The sequence below is a fragment of the Patagioenas fasciata genome, chromosome Z (genome assembly GCF_037038585.1).
Source record: "Patagioenas fasciata isolate bPatFas1 chromosome Z, bPatFas1.hap1, whole genome shotgun sequence".
NCBI lineage: Eukaryota > Metazoa > Chordata > Aves > Columbiformes > Columbidae > Patagioenas > Patagioenas fasciata.
Window position 1 is genome coordinate 19,198,489 of NC_092560.1, and position 16,280 is coordinate 19,214,768.

The 16,280-nt window shown below is 40.4% G+C and overlaps 1 protein-coding gene across 1 annotated transcript in view; it reads right to left on the reverse strand.

Annotated features, from left to right (window-relative positions):
* Positions 1-16,280, reverse strand: part of SH3GL2 (SH3 domain containing GRB2 like 2, endophilin A1) — a 94,660-nt gene that overhangs the window by 11,405 nt on the left and 66,975 nt on the right. Inside the window, exons 2-4 of the mRNA XM_065860787.2 lie at positions 10,121-10,189; positions 5,629-5,701; positions 363-506 (exon numbers count right to left, since the gene is read on the reverse strand). Coding sequence (XP_065716859.1) covers positions 363-506; positions 5,629-5,701; positions 10,121-10,189 — 286 coding nt within the window. The remainder of the gene's footprint in view (positions 1-362; positions 507-5,628; positions 5,702-10,120; positions 10,190-16,280) is intronic.

Below are 16,280 nucleotides of genomic sequence, written 5' to 3' on the forward strand. Positions count from 1 at the left end.
ACAAAAAGGTTTTATTGTACACATGCACAGACAATAATGCAGTTTCTGAATATGTACGTCTTTCATCCTAACACATCCCCAGTAACATTATCTATGAGAGAGCCTAAACCCTATATGCCATGGGTCCAAATGGAAACAATTGGGACTTTCATCCACAATAAAAAAATCTTTAGTCCAAACCCACAAAAGATACTCAAAAGGCCTAGACTGAACCTAAAGGAGAAGTTCGGTGAAGCAGAACTCTGATGATCCTTGCAGAAGTTCTTCCTTTATAAGAGCACAACACTTTAATAATGAAAGTTATATTAAATTTTATTACAATTTTTATTACATTACAACACAAAGGGCAGTAATCAAGTTACCGAAGTTGCATTCTTCTCCAAGTTCTCGGCCAAATTTCAGCATCGCATCTGCCAGCAAGGCTTCAGCCTGAGGGTAACCTGGTCCCTTTTCCTGGCCTCGAATTTTTGACATGGTGTTGATCATGCTGAGTTTAGCTCTGGAAGCTGAAGCAGGCAATTGACAGAGGTTACAAATATGCAATAATCTGAGAATACAGACAGGAATGCACTCTTTTAATTTATCTGAACTACCTACAACGTATATGAAGGACATTACCTACGTTTAGGATTAAGCCCTGGTTTTCATTAATTATTTTTAGAGCAAAGCAATGAAATGTTGCTGGTCACTGACTTGTTTCTTCTCCTGGTAGTCCAGAGAGGAGGCTCTGTCCTGAACTTCAAGACAAAGCTTCCCTTGAAATTACTTCAACAGAAGAAAACCCAGAAATACCCTCAGGATAGCATGTTCGATATGTGCTACAACTCAGGCAAAAAAAAATCTTTAAGCTATCTCTAAATTCTTAATCTTAAAATCCTTGGGTACCAGATGGATAGCAGATTGAGCTAGGCTTCCTCTCAAGGAAAAGTCCAGATTAGGTACACTCAAGATTAAACTGTGGTGTCCCACATTTTTTAAATGTTTGAAGGTTCTTCTGTTGTAGAATATTAAATAAAACCTACATTTCCTGCTTTTTATGGGAATTTGGGGTAACTCCTACTTCAATTTGGTTTTCAACTGTACTTTAGCTTGTATGTTATTGTAGATACAAAACTGCAGATCAGAAGAAAGGACACAATTATCATAATTGACGAAAACAAAGACAGCAAACAAAAAAATAATTAATTTGCTTGATAATGTGCTTTAGTGAATTTTTCCAACTACGGAACGCAAATGGCTTGCAGACAGTGAATTAATTCATGGCACTTCAATGGCACTGTTGCCAGCAAATGGGACTCAGCAGGTGTTTCTATCTACATTATTGTGTGTGCTACAGGAGGGCAGCTATGAATGTCTCTACCTTCCTCCTCGCAAAGGCTTGACTTTGTTAGTTGCTCTTATGAGTTAGTATTTCTGTTTACCAAACATTAGTAGCTCACGCTGTTGTGTGCTGATTTCATTACTTAAAACTCAACCTTGCATACAGTTCTGCAACAAAACAACACATGAGCAGACTAGAGCCATCAAGTGTTTTGCTCTTAACTTGCTTTCACTTTGTGGCATACAAATGTATGCAAAGACACAGAAACAGACAGAGGAAAATCAGTGTCATACTTATGTTGCCTGAGAACCAACTATAAAAGGATTACATACTTTTAACATACAGTAATTATGTTTTTGTAAGCTTTTTCACTACCCTTGAGTGACACCAGATCACGCTTTTTAGCATATGAATTTATTGATGCCTTCTGTTTCTACCCACTACAAAACTACAGTCAGCAAACTGGGTAACTGTTCAGTTTAGAAAGTAGCATTTTAATGAAGTGTCTGGCCTCTACAAATGGCATCAAAATAATGGTGGCAACGGGAAAATACAGAGACACCAAAGGAACTATGGCAAAACCAAAATCAGTCAGGGGAATGGAGGCAGCAAGCTGAATTAAAATAGGAATTAATGTCAGTATTTTCAGAAATAAAAGGAAAAAAAAAAAATAAGAGGAAATGTAAAAAACGAAGTGGCTACATTCTGGACAGGCAGGTAAGAGCAGAAAGCAAAAGATATAGGAAGGAATTAAAAAGATTAAAGGACAATAAGGGAAGGGCAAGAAATAATTCATAAAGAGAAGAAATGCATTAAAATTCATGCTTCAATGATTCATCTAATCATTCAATAATTATTACATTAGAATAATGATTTAGTACGAAATCTCAGAATAAATCCACCAGTGGTCTCATTCCACTTTTCTTCTTTTAAAGATTATTACAGTAACTTTTATGGGAGCAGAAGTAAGTTTGTGGAAAATCCTATCCCAAGCCCTTTCATTTCTATTGCTTTATTGTGCTAGTGCCACATGCTTTCTTCTCTTATGTTTCAACCTGAGTGAGGACAGGCAGAGATGTACAAAATACTCCATGGAAGTGACCTGAATGCTTGATTCTTTTCCCAGTTTCACTCCGTCTCCCTTACACTGACTTTCATGGTGTCACCAATGTGTCGCCTTAAGTGTTAACATAGCCACGGCAAAACATAAGATTACTGCCAAAGAGCTTGAAAGCAACTTCAGCAGTGGATTCGATTGCTCATTCTTTGTACTTTCTATCTTGTTCATCCTGCACAATTTTCTTGAAATTATAGCCATGTACATCTACATGGAAAGCCTTGGAACCTTCATCATGTTCAATTTTAGCTATCTGCAGCCGTCCTTCTTCTTTTTTTTTTTTTTCAACATTGGGAAGTCTAAAAATCTGTCTTTTTCATTCACACTAACCTCAACTTAACACCTTGCTCAGCAAATTCACCTTTGTCTCCCCTCCCCTCCCCTCCCCTCCCCTCCCCTCCCCTCCCCTCCCCTCCCCTCCCCTCCCCTCCCCTCCCCTCCCCTCCCCTCTCCTCTCCTCTCCTCTCCTCTCCTCTCCTCTCCTCTCCTCTCCTCTCCTCTCCTCTCCTCTCCTCTCCTCTCCTCTCCTCTCCTCTCCTCTCCTCTCCTCTCCTCTCCTCTCCTTCCCATTTCCCCTTTCCTCATTCCTTTCGCTCTTATTTTTTCTTTCCCACATTAGATAATTAATTGTTTAGTGAAGTTAGACAATGCTGCATACTTCATTTATTGATCCTCCAAAACACCACGAAACAAACTGATCACTAGCACTGCAGTGCTATGCTATCAAAGCATATTGATGATTTCAGGGCACATCATACTTATCACGGAATGTGTGCTACATCCCCAAACCCTCTCCTCTCTTCTAACCTCAGGTAAACTTTAAAGAAAATATTCTGTTAAATATTGCTGTTAAAGATTTTTTTTCATTAAATTTCCCCCCTCTTCCCAATGTAATGTTTCTACTTTTTATGAAAATGAGAAAGCAAACAGGAAATACTGGAAATCACCATTTTTTTGTGTCCCAGATAAACAGTAATATAGTTGTAGGGAGAATTTTAAAGAATTTTTATTTTATTGAAAGAACAAGTAATTTTCCATGGAATTCTTCCCACTATAGGGAGCCTTTTTTAAATTGGCATAAAACAATCTAAGATCAGGTGAAAGCTGAAAAAAGTCTGTCCTCTTTTCCTCTTACTCCATCTACTGCCATTTCCCAGCTGTGGAATGAATAACATGATCTCATTTGATATGCAAGACAGTAAATCTTCTTCTTGCTTATTACAATTTTAATTTTCTGATCCTACTTGCACATGCCACAAGCAAATGAAGGGATGTGTAGATAGAATAAGGAGACTGCTCTTTCCTCCAGCACGGCAAACTTGTGCCAGCCTGAGGTGCCTGAAATCACACCCTCAGCTACTTGCAGAAATTTTGCTCTCTGCCATTGCTGTGAGCCTCCTTCGTGACTGACTCACAGCAATCATAATCACTCAGATGTGTCAGGAAAGAAGTCAGAGAAGCACTAAACAGCCAAAGCTTACTACCCAGTCTATAAGATGTTGCACAACAGCAGCTTGACAGTAGTTAACAACTTTATCACTAGTCCCATAATGTTTGTCAATCCTATTGCTTTTCCTGAAGAGTACTTGTTGACGATCAGCAATGACTCAAGTGACAAACAGTATTTCATCTGTTGACAAAGAACCTATCCTAGGCAACATTATTTTCTTTCTAGCAGTTAAGAAGTTGTAAATATTTTTTCTCCTTTTTTTCAATCCACTGGCAGCATCATCAAATTATCTTCCTTGCCTCTGTGGTCTAACATAAAAGTATCTCAATTAAGCTATCCAGCAACAGTCCCTTATCCTGCCACACTGAAACTGAAATACTACACACTGGTTCAAATCTGTCTCCAGCTATTAGGAAACAAATTCCTCACAGTGAAAAAGCGAATTAGGTCTGTACTTCCATGAAACTCTGAGGTACTGGTGTTAGGCAGATGGCCTCATTTTATCTTCATACTAATTTTGCACAAGCATAAGTTTGTTGACCACGTCAGTGCAGATGGCACTGACTTATGCTAGTATCAAAACACTTGTGTTCCCAGATGACTACATACTTGATTATAACAGCTCCAGATCACTCTTTGTGAGGCTGAGGGAGCTGGGTCTCTTTAGCTCGGAGGAGACTGAGGGGTGACCTCATTAATGTTTATAAATATGTAAAGGGTGAGTGTCATGAGCATGGAGCCAGGCTCCTCTCAGTGACAACCAATGACAGGACAAGGGGTAATGGGTACAAACCAGAACACAGGAGGTTCCACTTAAATTTGAGAAGAAACTTCTTCTCAGTGAGGGTGGCAGACACTGGAACAGGCTGCCCAGAGGGGTTGTGGAGTCTCCTTCTCTGGAGACATTCAAAACCCGCCTGGACACACTCCTGTGCAACCTCATCTGGGTGTTCCTGCTCCAGTGGGGCGATTGGACTGGATGAGCTTTTGAGGTCCCTTCCAATCCCTAACATTCTGTGATTCTGTGATCCTTTGGCAAGCTGTCCATCAGCCCAATAAAAGATTTTTCTTTCATCTCCCTATGCAAACCAATAGTTTATACCTATTTTGAAGGTTCAATTCAGTCATCTCTGATTATGTCCGTTTATCTGCCCTTTTTTCTAGTTTGGCATCAACAGCTCTTTTGCACCCTCCCTTTTGTAGTAACTCTAATGAGGATGGGAATTGGCTACAGGACAAGGTGAAAGGTGTTGTTATCATGCCTGATCCTGATGCCCACCCCTGGGCTGACTGCCTGGCCTCGGTCTGTCCCCACGCCCTGGGAGGTACCTGATGCCCAGGGCTGCTGCTGCTCCAGTGCCTCCCGCCTGCCCTGCTCCTGCCGGGAGCACTGGGACAGGCCATGGCTGCCAGGCCCTGCCTGGCCCCTCCTGGGGAGTCCGCAGCCACCTCCAGCTCCCCAGGAGCCCACCATGATCACAGGGCTGACATTCAGATGCCTGCAAGTAAATACATCTGGTTTCTAGGCATATGCTGCCCTCTTACCTAAAGCAAGAACACACAAGAGGAAAACAAGCCTCCCAAAGCCAGTCTTCATTTCTTTTACTCATTTCTTTTACTTCATGGTAACTGCAGCAATTTTGTGTTAACTGCACCAGTGAGGATGAGATCTACATATCGGTGAGAAAGAGTATTTTCAAAAAGTGCTGCAAGTACTGTGAGACTGTGAAATTACATTACCTGGATTGGGCTGAAGATACTCTATTGTTTTCGCCATTATCTCCATAACTGCCCTGCTGGTAACATCCACTTTCTAAAAGACAGAGAATTAAACAAAAAGAAACAGGAAAAAAATATTAGACAAACATTAGACAAATGTTTCTCACTCTTCCATTTTCTTCTTATAAATTCTCTTAACTATTCTTATAATTTTATTTTTGTGTCCCTGAGAACAGCCCTGGTACCAGAATGGTGATAATGTCTGGAAAACTTCCAAAGCATGAGTCCATCATTTCAGTTTATAGTGGATCCATTCTCAAGTGAAGACATTAGTACAGAGTACCTCAGGATCTGTTAAGAATCTGATACGACTCATTGTAACATGCTGGTATTTTACATCATCCTGGGAAGAGTCCACAATAGGTAAAGATTTTTGATAGAACAGTCACTGAAAACTGCTTGAAGAATTAGCCATCTTTGATACCCTAACAGCTGGAAAAATGAGATTAAAGCAAATGTCAATCAAAACCAACCATCAACAATAAAATGGGCTGTTTACCTCTTTCAGAGTGAGTGCTGGTAAAACTGGGATACAGGAGACTTGGTATCACTCTGTTTTGAATTTGAAGAAACCTATCAGCTTTGATGCCCTTGGTGAATCAGTGCTGGCTGATCATTTGTTTCCCCTGGTTGACTCAGAAATTTAAGTACTTTCTTCTACTGTAGCAGGAATTGTTACTTTCTTAAGAAGTACTCCACATCAGCTTCCTAATCTGCATACAGTAAAGTATGCAACTACTCTTCCACTCAGAATCAGGCATCAGACACAAAAATGCTTGGGCAGATTTGGGGATCCCTGTAATCTGTCCTGTACTCTGCATTTATGAAGAAGACACATTGCACTTCTCTGCAGGGTAGCTTGTGTCCCACAGAGTGAACTCCTTTACCATAATGACAAGTTCCTATTTTAAAAAAGAACACCTGAGACAGGTTGGTTGCAGCACGCTGTGACCGACCTCTTTCCTGTTTCCTGTTGCCTCTGCCATCTGCCAGTGCTTGCTCGATGCTTCACATGAAGAAGCTGAAGAGATCTGCCAGCCCTGGCAAGGGAGAGTGGGGGTGAGGGAACAGAAGGCCAGGGACAGGCAAAAAGAGCATGTCCACTGGCTTCAGAAAAGCTGGCAAGGGACACAGGGCCAGGCGGGGAGTGTGGAGGTAACTGATGAGTTTACTCCATTCTCTTCTCAACTCTCCGTGCTCTTATCTCCTCAGCTGCCAAACTCACGCCGCACATGAGCACTATGTGGGATTCACCTCTGGCTGTTGCCATGTCCTATTTTCCACTTTAAACTTTGCATCAGCTTTCTGAATCTTCGTTAACATCTTCCATTTTTGAGGGCAGTGCCTAAACTTGTGGCACATCCAAAGGGAAGCTAGGCAGAAGAGGAAAAACCAACTCTGCAGTACTTTTGCTGGAAGGAGTACAAAAGATATGCCCTTCTCCATTCAAAGTTTTTTCCATCTCACTATACAAATGTACAGATAAATAGCTTCTGTATCTCTCCATCAGAATTATATATCACATACGTACCCTACAAATCACCTAGCAGTAGCTCGTGTTACAAGATTTGATAGTACCTTTCAAAGTCAAAGCCAGAAAAAAACTGCCCATACTGATCTTTCCAAATGAAATATTATCACCACAACACATATCTGTGCCTTTTTTTCCCTCTTCCTCCATAGAAACACTCAGTGCTATCACTGCCAACCTCACCAAGCAGTCTGTTGGGGGATTAACCCCATCTACACAAGACATTCTGTCAGAGGAGGCTGCATAACAGGATCTCTGAACCTATCAATGAATATTCCAGTGCACTGTCAACCCCCTTCGGCAGACAGCTCTTGCTCCTCTTGACTGACGCTCACGGAGCTGAGAATTACAGGCACCCTTTTCCATTGGAATTACCATCTTGTAGACAGACCTTATGTCAGTCAGTGATAGCCTTGGCTTCAGTGATCACAATATTACGGAATTTGGAATCCTGCTGAGCATGCTGAAGGTTAGTACTAAGACATAAGTTTTATATTTCAGAAGATCAAACTTCAGCTCACTCAGTGCTCAGCTGGGAGGAATTCCATGGGAAGCCTCCATGGAGGATAAAGGAGCTAGCGAGTGCTGGGATTTTTTCAAGAACGCTCTCCTGGAAGGACAAAACCAGTTGATTCCCTTATAGGTAAGGGAAGTAGGCGAAGCAGAGTCCCCTTTGGCTTAACTGAGAGCTTCTGAGTCTGCTCAAAACCAAAAGAGCAGCATACCAGAGATGGAATAGTGGATGAATACCCACTGAGAACTACAGGGGCATTGCCAAGGTGTGCAGAGATGCAGTTCAAAAAACAAAAGCCAGGCTCATATTGAAATCAGCCAGAAATGTCAAGAAATACACAGAAGTGTTCTTCAGATATGCACACAAGTAGAAACAGAAAGAAAATACTAGCCTGCTGTTAAATAGGAGAGGTGACTTAGTCACCAACAATGCTGAAAAGATAAAGGTTCTCAATACTTTCTTCACCTTGGTCTTTAGCAGCACTGTTGTCCCGCAGGCCTTGGGAATAGGAATCCAGGATCAAGCTAACACAGAACCAATGTTAGTGAAGGAAAAGTTGGTATGGGAACCAGTACAGGTGCTTGACTCCTACAAATTGATAGGCCTTTACAATATCCACCCAAGGGTGTTAAGAGAGCTGGCTAACAATGTTGTGAAGTCGCTCTTCGTAATCTTGGGAGAAATTGTGGAGATCGGGGACATTCCAGAAGACTGGAAGAAGGCTAATGTCACTCCAGTCTGCAAGAAGGGCCTAACAAGGGATCCAGGAAATTATAGTCCTATCAGTCTTACTTCAGTCCCTGGGAAGGTTATGGAATGAATGTCCCCCTCCTGGGGGCTGTCACAAGTCAGATGAAACACGTGACTGGGAAAAGCCAGCACCAATTCACCAAAGGCAAGTCATGCTCAACAAACCTCATCACCTTCTACGACAAAGTAACATGCTCGGTTGATGTGGTATAAGCAGTGCACATTGCCTACTTGGCTTTCTCCAAGCCTTTCAATACAGTTTCTCACAGCCTCCTCCTAGGGACACTGATGCGTTATGGTCTAGACAAACGGTTTCTGTGACGGGTGAGGAACTGACCGGCAGACCATACCCAGGGCGTGCTGGTATATGGCTTCTCTTCAAACTGGCAACATGTCACGAGTGGGGTCCCACAGGTATCAATATTGGGCCCAATGCTGTTTTACTTCTTCATAAGTGATCTGCATGATGGCATCAAGTATACCCTGATGAAGTTTGCTGATCACACCAAACTGAGTGGGGTAGCAGACACTTCAGAGTGGAGAGCCACCCTGCAGGATGGCCTGGATAGGCTGGAAGAGTGGGCTAACAAGAACCTTATGAAGTTCAACAAGGACAAGTGTAAGGTCTTCCACCTGGGAAAACATAATCTAGGAGTGCAGCACAGGCTGGGACCTACCTGGCTGGGGAGCAGCTCTGTGGAAAGGGACCTGGGGGTCCCAGTAGACAACAAGCTCCATACAAGTGAACCATGCGCTGCTGCAGCAAAGCAAGCCAACAGGATGCTGGGCTGCATCAACAAGGGCATCGCAAGCAGAGATGAAGTAGTCATTATCCCACTCTACTAAGTGCTTGTCAGGCCACACCTAAAATACTGTGCTCAGTTTTGGTCCCTGCTATGCAAAAAAGATGTGGACAGGCTGGAGAGAGTTCACAGAAGGGCCACCAAGGTGACCATAGGACTGAGAAATGTGTCACAGGAGGAAGGGCTGAGAGAACTGGGCTTGTTCAGCCGTGAGGAAAGAAGGATTACAGGAGACCTCATCACTATGTTCCACTATTTAAAGAGTGGCTACAAAAAAGATGGAGATTGCCTATTCACAAGGAGTCACACTGGGAATACGAGGGGTGATGGGTACAAGTTACTTCTGGGTAGATTCCAGTTGAACACAAGATGGAAAATTTTCACAATGAGAACAATCAGCCATCGGAATAATCTCCTTATGGAAGTGCTAGATTCCCCAATATGGGACACTTTCAACATTCAGCTGGACAGGGTGCTGGGCCATCTCGTCTAGACTGTGCTTTTGTCAAGAAAGGCTGGACCAGATGATCCTCAAGGTCCCTTCCAACCTGGTATTCTATGATTCTATGATTGTTTTCAGAGATCCTGTATAATGGTTTAACTGAAACTAATTTGTAGTTGACATCAGTCTCAATCTCTGAACGAAATATTAGCATTACAGAGACTGCCATATATTTTGTATGCCTTGGTTAGAAAACAAAAAGAAATAAGAAACTGAAAGATCCGTCCTGCTGAATAAAAATTAAGTCTTTCAAAATTATTTGAATGATTCAGGGACAAAAGCTCTGAAATTCCTGTCCTAGAAAGGAAAAATGAATGGTAAGAATGAAAATATGCATCTGTATTTAGACTTACCCTTTCCATTTCTTTGAAGTCATCATCTAGCTTGGTTCCTTCTGCACCTCCTACTTTTTCACTCACTTTCTGCAGTTACAAAAACAACAACAAACAAATTCAGCATTAACTGAAAAATCTAGTCATCATGTTTTCCTGGAGAAATGTTTCGCAATTTTTCTTCTCTAAGTGGGTAGAACATTCAGACATAATATTCTTTCTGAAAAATTTATTTCAAACACACTTTAACTCAACTTAAACAATCAGAAAACATACTACTGCTCAAGTCTCAGAGACCAAATCTTCTGCTGGTGTCAGAAGTGCATATTATACTATCATGTCTTTGCAAGAACAAGCTTCTGTTTCGCTGTTGAATTAATGTCTGTTTCTTGGAACTTATCAAGCAATTAATCAACAATGACAGATCTGTATTCAGTAGACAGAAATATCCGTGGCCCTGTGTGCTGATGAAAAAGAAGGTGACTTCATAGAATGAACTGGGAAAAGGATCAAAAAATTGTCAGAGCTGAAAAATGGCCACAACTGCTTTGTCCAGTGTGTATAAATGCAACATCAAGGGTAATAATCATGGCTAAACACAGAGCAAGAAGCAGGTCCCAAGGCCTGACCCCAGCCAATCAGAAGGTAACAGGCACTCATGCCTGAGGACTCTCAGAAATATACTGACTCAAGCCACAATCAGGCCTTCACTATTAGAAACCAAGTTTATAAATGAAATAGATAGATAGATAGATAGATAGATAGATAGATAGATAGATAGATAGATAGATAGAAAAAAACATACATTCACACCATTCAAGATCTTGAGAGTCACATGAGTTATATATAAAATACCCAGTTGACAGACCTATTAATATTAGAAAGAACAAAAGGAAACTTTGGTGTCATGTCTTTAGCAAATACTCTGGGTTTTTTCATAAATTAATCAGCTTGAAAAATAATTGGAAAATGATTTTGTGCTACCATTTCATTTCCCTGATTCAGTGGAACACATTGAAAGGAGTTTCCACTTACTGTCAGTGAAAGTGACAGTAACAGATTTGGACAGTAACTACTATGCAGCACCATTCAAAATGGATTTTAGCAATTGCATTGTCAGTCACAAACTGTTTTAGTGGCGTAATTCCTCAACTAAGTCAGGTGCATATGATCCAGTGAATGTACTAGTCTTTCACTGAGCTGGCATTTGTCTTAAGAAATTAATCAGACATATGACTTTCTGTTTTCTGTCCATTTTTAGTTCTTTGTACCAAACACCATTTATTTTTAGAAACATTCCTAGGTGTCTCAGAATAATTTTTAGACTCTTTTAACTAAGTGCAACTTCTAATTTCACTGAAGTGACTCCTGCAGTAAACAAGGAGGAACAGAAGAAAAATTGTACTTTTTTCCTCTTGGTTTTGACCACTATGTTAACTCTTCTATAACTTTATTTTAGTATAACACCCACAGTAAATCACTCACATGGCATTAATAATATCCAGACATTTGTATAATTTCAAATTTACTCCAGTTCTCTCCAACAAAGCTGCAAGTGTAGCATGGCCAAGCACTTATTAATGCAGGCTATAATTATCTGTACAATAGGAAATGGCTATCAGCTCTGGTTTCTGTCAGCTCCTTGCAAATTAGTAGCCAAAATGGTACACTAATGAGACATCAATACTACGAACCATCCTGAAAAAAAAAAAAAACAAAGAACTTTACTATATATTTATCCCTTCTTTCCTATACGAAATAGATGTGCAAATCCATACAGATACTCTCTTGTCATTAATCTGAATGCAGACAAGTTTCTGGTCTGTATTACTGAATTTGTGCCTTATAGAGATCAGTGATTTCAAAATCAGTGCTGTTAGGAACAATTCTGCAGTGGACAAGGGACAGATTCATTGTCCTAAAAGGTGCTATTCATTTGCAGTTTCTGTGAAAAATTGTAAAGAAGGAAGCAAAAATACCAGAAGCTTTCTTCACCCATCCATGGATGAATCTTCTGCAAATGGACCACCTGCTACAGATGATGTGGCAAAATCTGCACAGGAGCTTTCTGCCACAAAGATTTCAGGTCACTGAAACAACAGCATGCAAATATGCTGCTAGTTAAATATTCGAAACAGGTTCTGAATAACTGAAATTCAACTCTAAAAATACAAAGTACCCAAAGGTAATTAATGTTCCAGCCCTTTTTAGCTGTAGCTTTACTTTTCACCACTTTGAGATGTTTTCATAGTTGACAAGGATTTTCAAAGACATGGCTTCTCATCTCCAGAGATGCCCTAAAGGTCCCATCTCACATCTACAAACCACAGCAATTGCTTCTTCCCTTCATATTCATCTTTACTCTAGCTGAGGAATGTAAGACACTTAATAGTGCAGCTCTGTAGCTTGCTGGAGTGGTCACTGCTAACTCAAAAAGGCAGGTCATCCTCCTCTCCCAAACATGCCTTCTGGTTTTGGTCAGTTTGTTAATATTAGCCTCACAATTGCAATCACGAGTCACTCATTTAAAGTGACTAACAAAACTATTTACCAAGCAGAAAATTAATTTGAAAAGCTATGGGTGAAGTACTGTTACAGACAACAGAGGTAAGTCAAAAGAGAGAGAAGAGCTGTGAAGTCCTCAGCCCTTCTGGAGCTGGGTAACTTTTCTTTCAGGGTAGGTACATCATAGGCCCTCAAAGAAATATCTTCAACTCCATTATCCAGAAGAAAATCTGGTTTGGAAAAGCAGACAAACCACAGGAAACGAACAGCTGAACCAAAATCCGACTGGGAAATTTAAACACTGCGTTCTTTTTCTTGAAGGCCACAGCCACTCAGAAGTCAGAGATGAGAATTCAAATTAAGGACTTCAGAAAATTTAAGAAAAAAAATTAAACTCTCAGAAGTTCTTGCCCCTTAGGAAAGAAGGGGGAAATCAACCCAGAAGACAATATTAAGCCCCCTTTGCAAGGCCATATATTAAAGTGGTTGGGTGGGAGCACTGGGCCCGAGAAAGGCAGGCTACGCATTTGCAAAAGAGCCCACATCAATGTCATCACTGTATTGACTAAATTCCAAGATATTTTCAGCCCATTGATATCCATTCTCCAAATCAACTGTTAAAGCATTTCATTAAGGCTACTGCTCTACCATTCTCTAAGACTGTCACATCTGATTATCATTCGGCACAAAGCTACGGCAGCTTACATCAGCTGAGGATCTGTTCTCATGCTGAAGATTCAGCAGCAGTCAGAAACATTGCCAGCTAACACCTACAGCTAGCCAGAAAATAAAGTCTCCTTCACCATGTCTTTTGAGTCAAGGTTTCAACGTTTTCATTCTTGCTTTACAACAGAATGAAAATTGGGCCCTCTAAGTTGTTTTTAAAAACAGAAATATTACATCTCCTCCTAGTTCAGGCGTGTGGAGGAATCAAGACCTACTATGACACCTCAACCAACATTATTTAGTTATTTTGTGACTGGGCCTTCTCTTTCTAATGTCAATTACCTATTCCATCTTGCCTCCAAAAAGCCTTTACAATAACATTATCATTAAAATATCAATATATTTTCATGAAAAATAACAGATTAAACACACAAACATTTTCTGTGTGGGCGAAAAATGTCATTAAAATATTTTTGTGCACCAAAAATACACATACCTTTTCTACACCTAACAATGTCATGTTTTACAGTTGGTATCTCTGTATTTTATATGACTGAAAACAAATACTATGTGCCTGAGAGCAAATTCCAATTTTATAAAGTTCCCATTTTCACTCAGGCAGAATATTAACATCTGCTGGTCAGAATTATTTCAGTAGGGATGATAAAAGTGGCATGAATCTTACATCTAAGGGAAAAAATAAACTTGTTTTTTCCCTAGCAGATAATACTAAAAAGGCAGGGTTTTGGTAAATGCTGACAGGGTCTGGAATCTAAGCCATAGTGACAGGAGTGTGGTTTAGTAGATGGATTTCATATGAAACAAGACGACTTATTAGGTCTTATTTATGGAGCCATTTGTTCCATTTTTCATATAGTTGACCTTTTTTTTTTATTATTGTGTCCTGATGCAGCATGTCACACAGGACAAAAAATGCTTGTGCGGTCACTATGAATATGCTGAAAAATTCAGTTGCCTTTTGTAGAACATACTGATGAATGCTTGTTCCAGATGTCACACTATGTTCCACACGTTTCTATAGTCCTTCCATGCGGTTTTCGCCTTTTTGACTTTCTCCTGTCACTGTAAGTGTTCATGTTGTGGAAGCACAGTGACATAAGTAACTTCAGGTTCGCTAAAGATATTCAAATAGGCTCTAAAATGCTGTGATGAGTTGTTAGTTTTGCAAGCACAAGGATGACATAGCTGACTTGCAAAAGAAACTAGTGAGAAATACACATTTTAATGGGAAGAAGTCTGTGTACACATGGTGAAGGTTTGCCAACACTGCAGGCTTTTCAGAAAGAGAAAACATTTCGAACAGAACACACATAAAAAGCACAAACTCTAATCAAGATATTTTCTGATTTTGGTTCTCTCTGTCACTTCACGTGCTAGAGTAAGACAAAACTGCCACTTGCAGGCTAATTTTTCTGTCCTGCAGAGTTTGGCATTTATGTTATCAGAATTTGTTACCATAGAAAACACATGGCACCTGCAATTCAAATTTATGGTCATGGCCCTGGTTCTCTGCAGATAACAAAGCATCCTTCCTTGTGGCAAACCACCCTCAGAAATAACTGTAAGCCACAAATGAGATTTTCTGGTGATTTTAGACACATCAGAATCAGGACTAAAAGAAAAATTGCAAAGAAACAACAATAACAAAACAAACAAACTCACAACCTCAAAAGTATATAAATTAGCTGTACTTCAGACTTCTTCTCCAATTTACATCAGAATATGAAAGAAAAGAAGGACTTTTGCCAGATTAGTCTGGAGATAGCTTATCTCCAGAAACATTAAGAAGCCGTAAAAAATATCAGTGTTGGTTCACAGTACCTTATCCTGTACCAGAAAGGAAATTAACATCTGATTTCAACTGAGGGAGAGTGATCTTGCTGAAGCTTTTCCAGGACAGCCATCTCAACATAGGAAGTCCTCATTTACAAGCCAAGCGATCCAATACCAGTACTCATGGAAAGCTTCAGGAAACTCAACAGATGTGACAAATCTCACCAGAAGCCGGAAGTGTCTGATCAGCATTGTACTTATATTGCACTCATTTTTTAAGAGAAACTGAGCAAAACCCATACTTTCATTAAACACAAAACATTTCCCGAGACACGAAAGCTTATCACTCTCTCCCCTGCATTTGGAAAACTTTGATTTTTATTTTATTTTTCTTTTAATTTGTAAACACCTTGTGCAAAGCAGGGACTGTCAACAGAACATGGCATGACAATGTAGGACAAGCCACTTCAGTGATAAAACAAAAATAGGATCCCAACTTGTCATACATTTAAGATATAGTAATGTCCATTTACATTACATTAGTAAATTTCTGTTCTTCAGCTGGGATGGCTGCAAGGGCAGTCCGCAATGCCAGCTGGAGCTCATCAGCAGAAGATCCTTTCCTTGCAGAACTGACAAGCACAGCGACTCCATGGCTACCACAGAAGCTGTAAGAGGTCATGAAGACAGTGTGAAAGGAGAAAGGGAACAAAACAGAGAGTGACAAATCTCCATGGGACTTCATTGTTTATCTCCTATTTGCACTAAGACTTTGATTATGCCAATGAAGTTTTGTTTTCTCCTTGGCAAAATGAAGAAATATACTTGTCTATCACGTGGGAAAATTGCAAGCATTAATTTGCACCTGTTACTGCTTGCCATCAGGAGCATGAACAGAAATGTTCATGATGTAGTTAATGTAAGCATCTGCCAGACAAGCCTGAGATTATCTTTTCCTTTTCTCTCCTGTCACTCAGCAGCTATATTTAATCACTAAATAACATACTCCCCACCCCACCCCGATAGCACTGAAATCATTTTCTCCCTGCTATAAATCTTTGTTCACCTGTTCCACCACAACACTACGCCAGCCACAGGGTCGGTGGGTTTTATCCTCCCTTAGAAGTTCCCTTGACTCCGCTGTTGGATGCAGAATTTCAACAATGAAGTACCTTTTAAATATATGTACAATAGCTTGGCCTTGCTAGTCCTCATG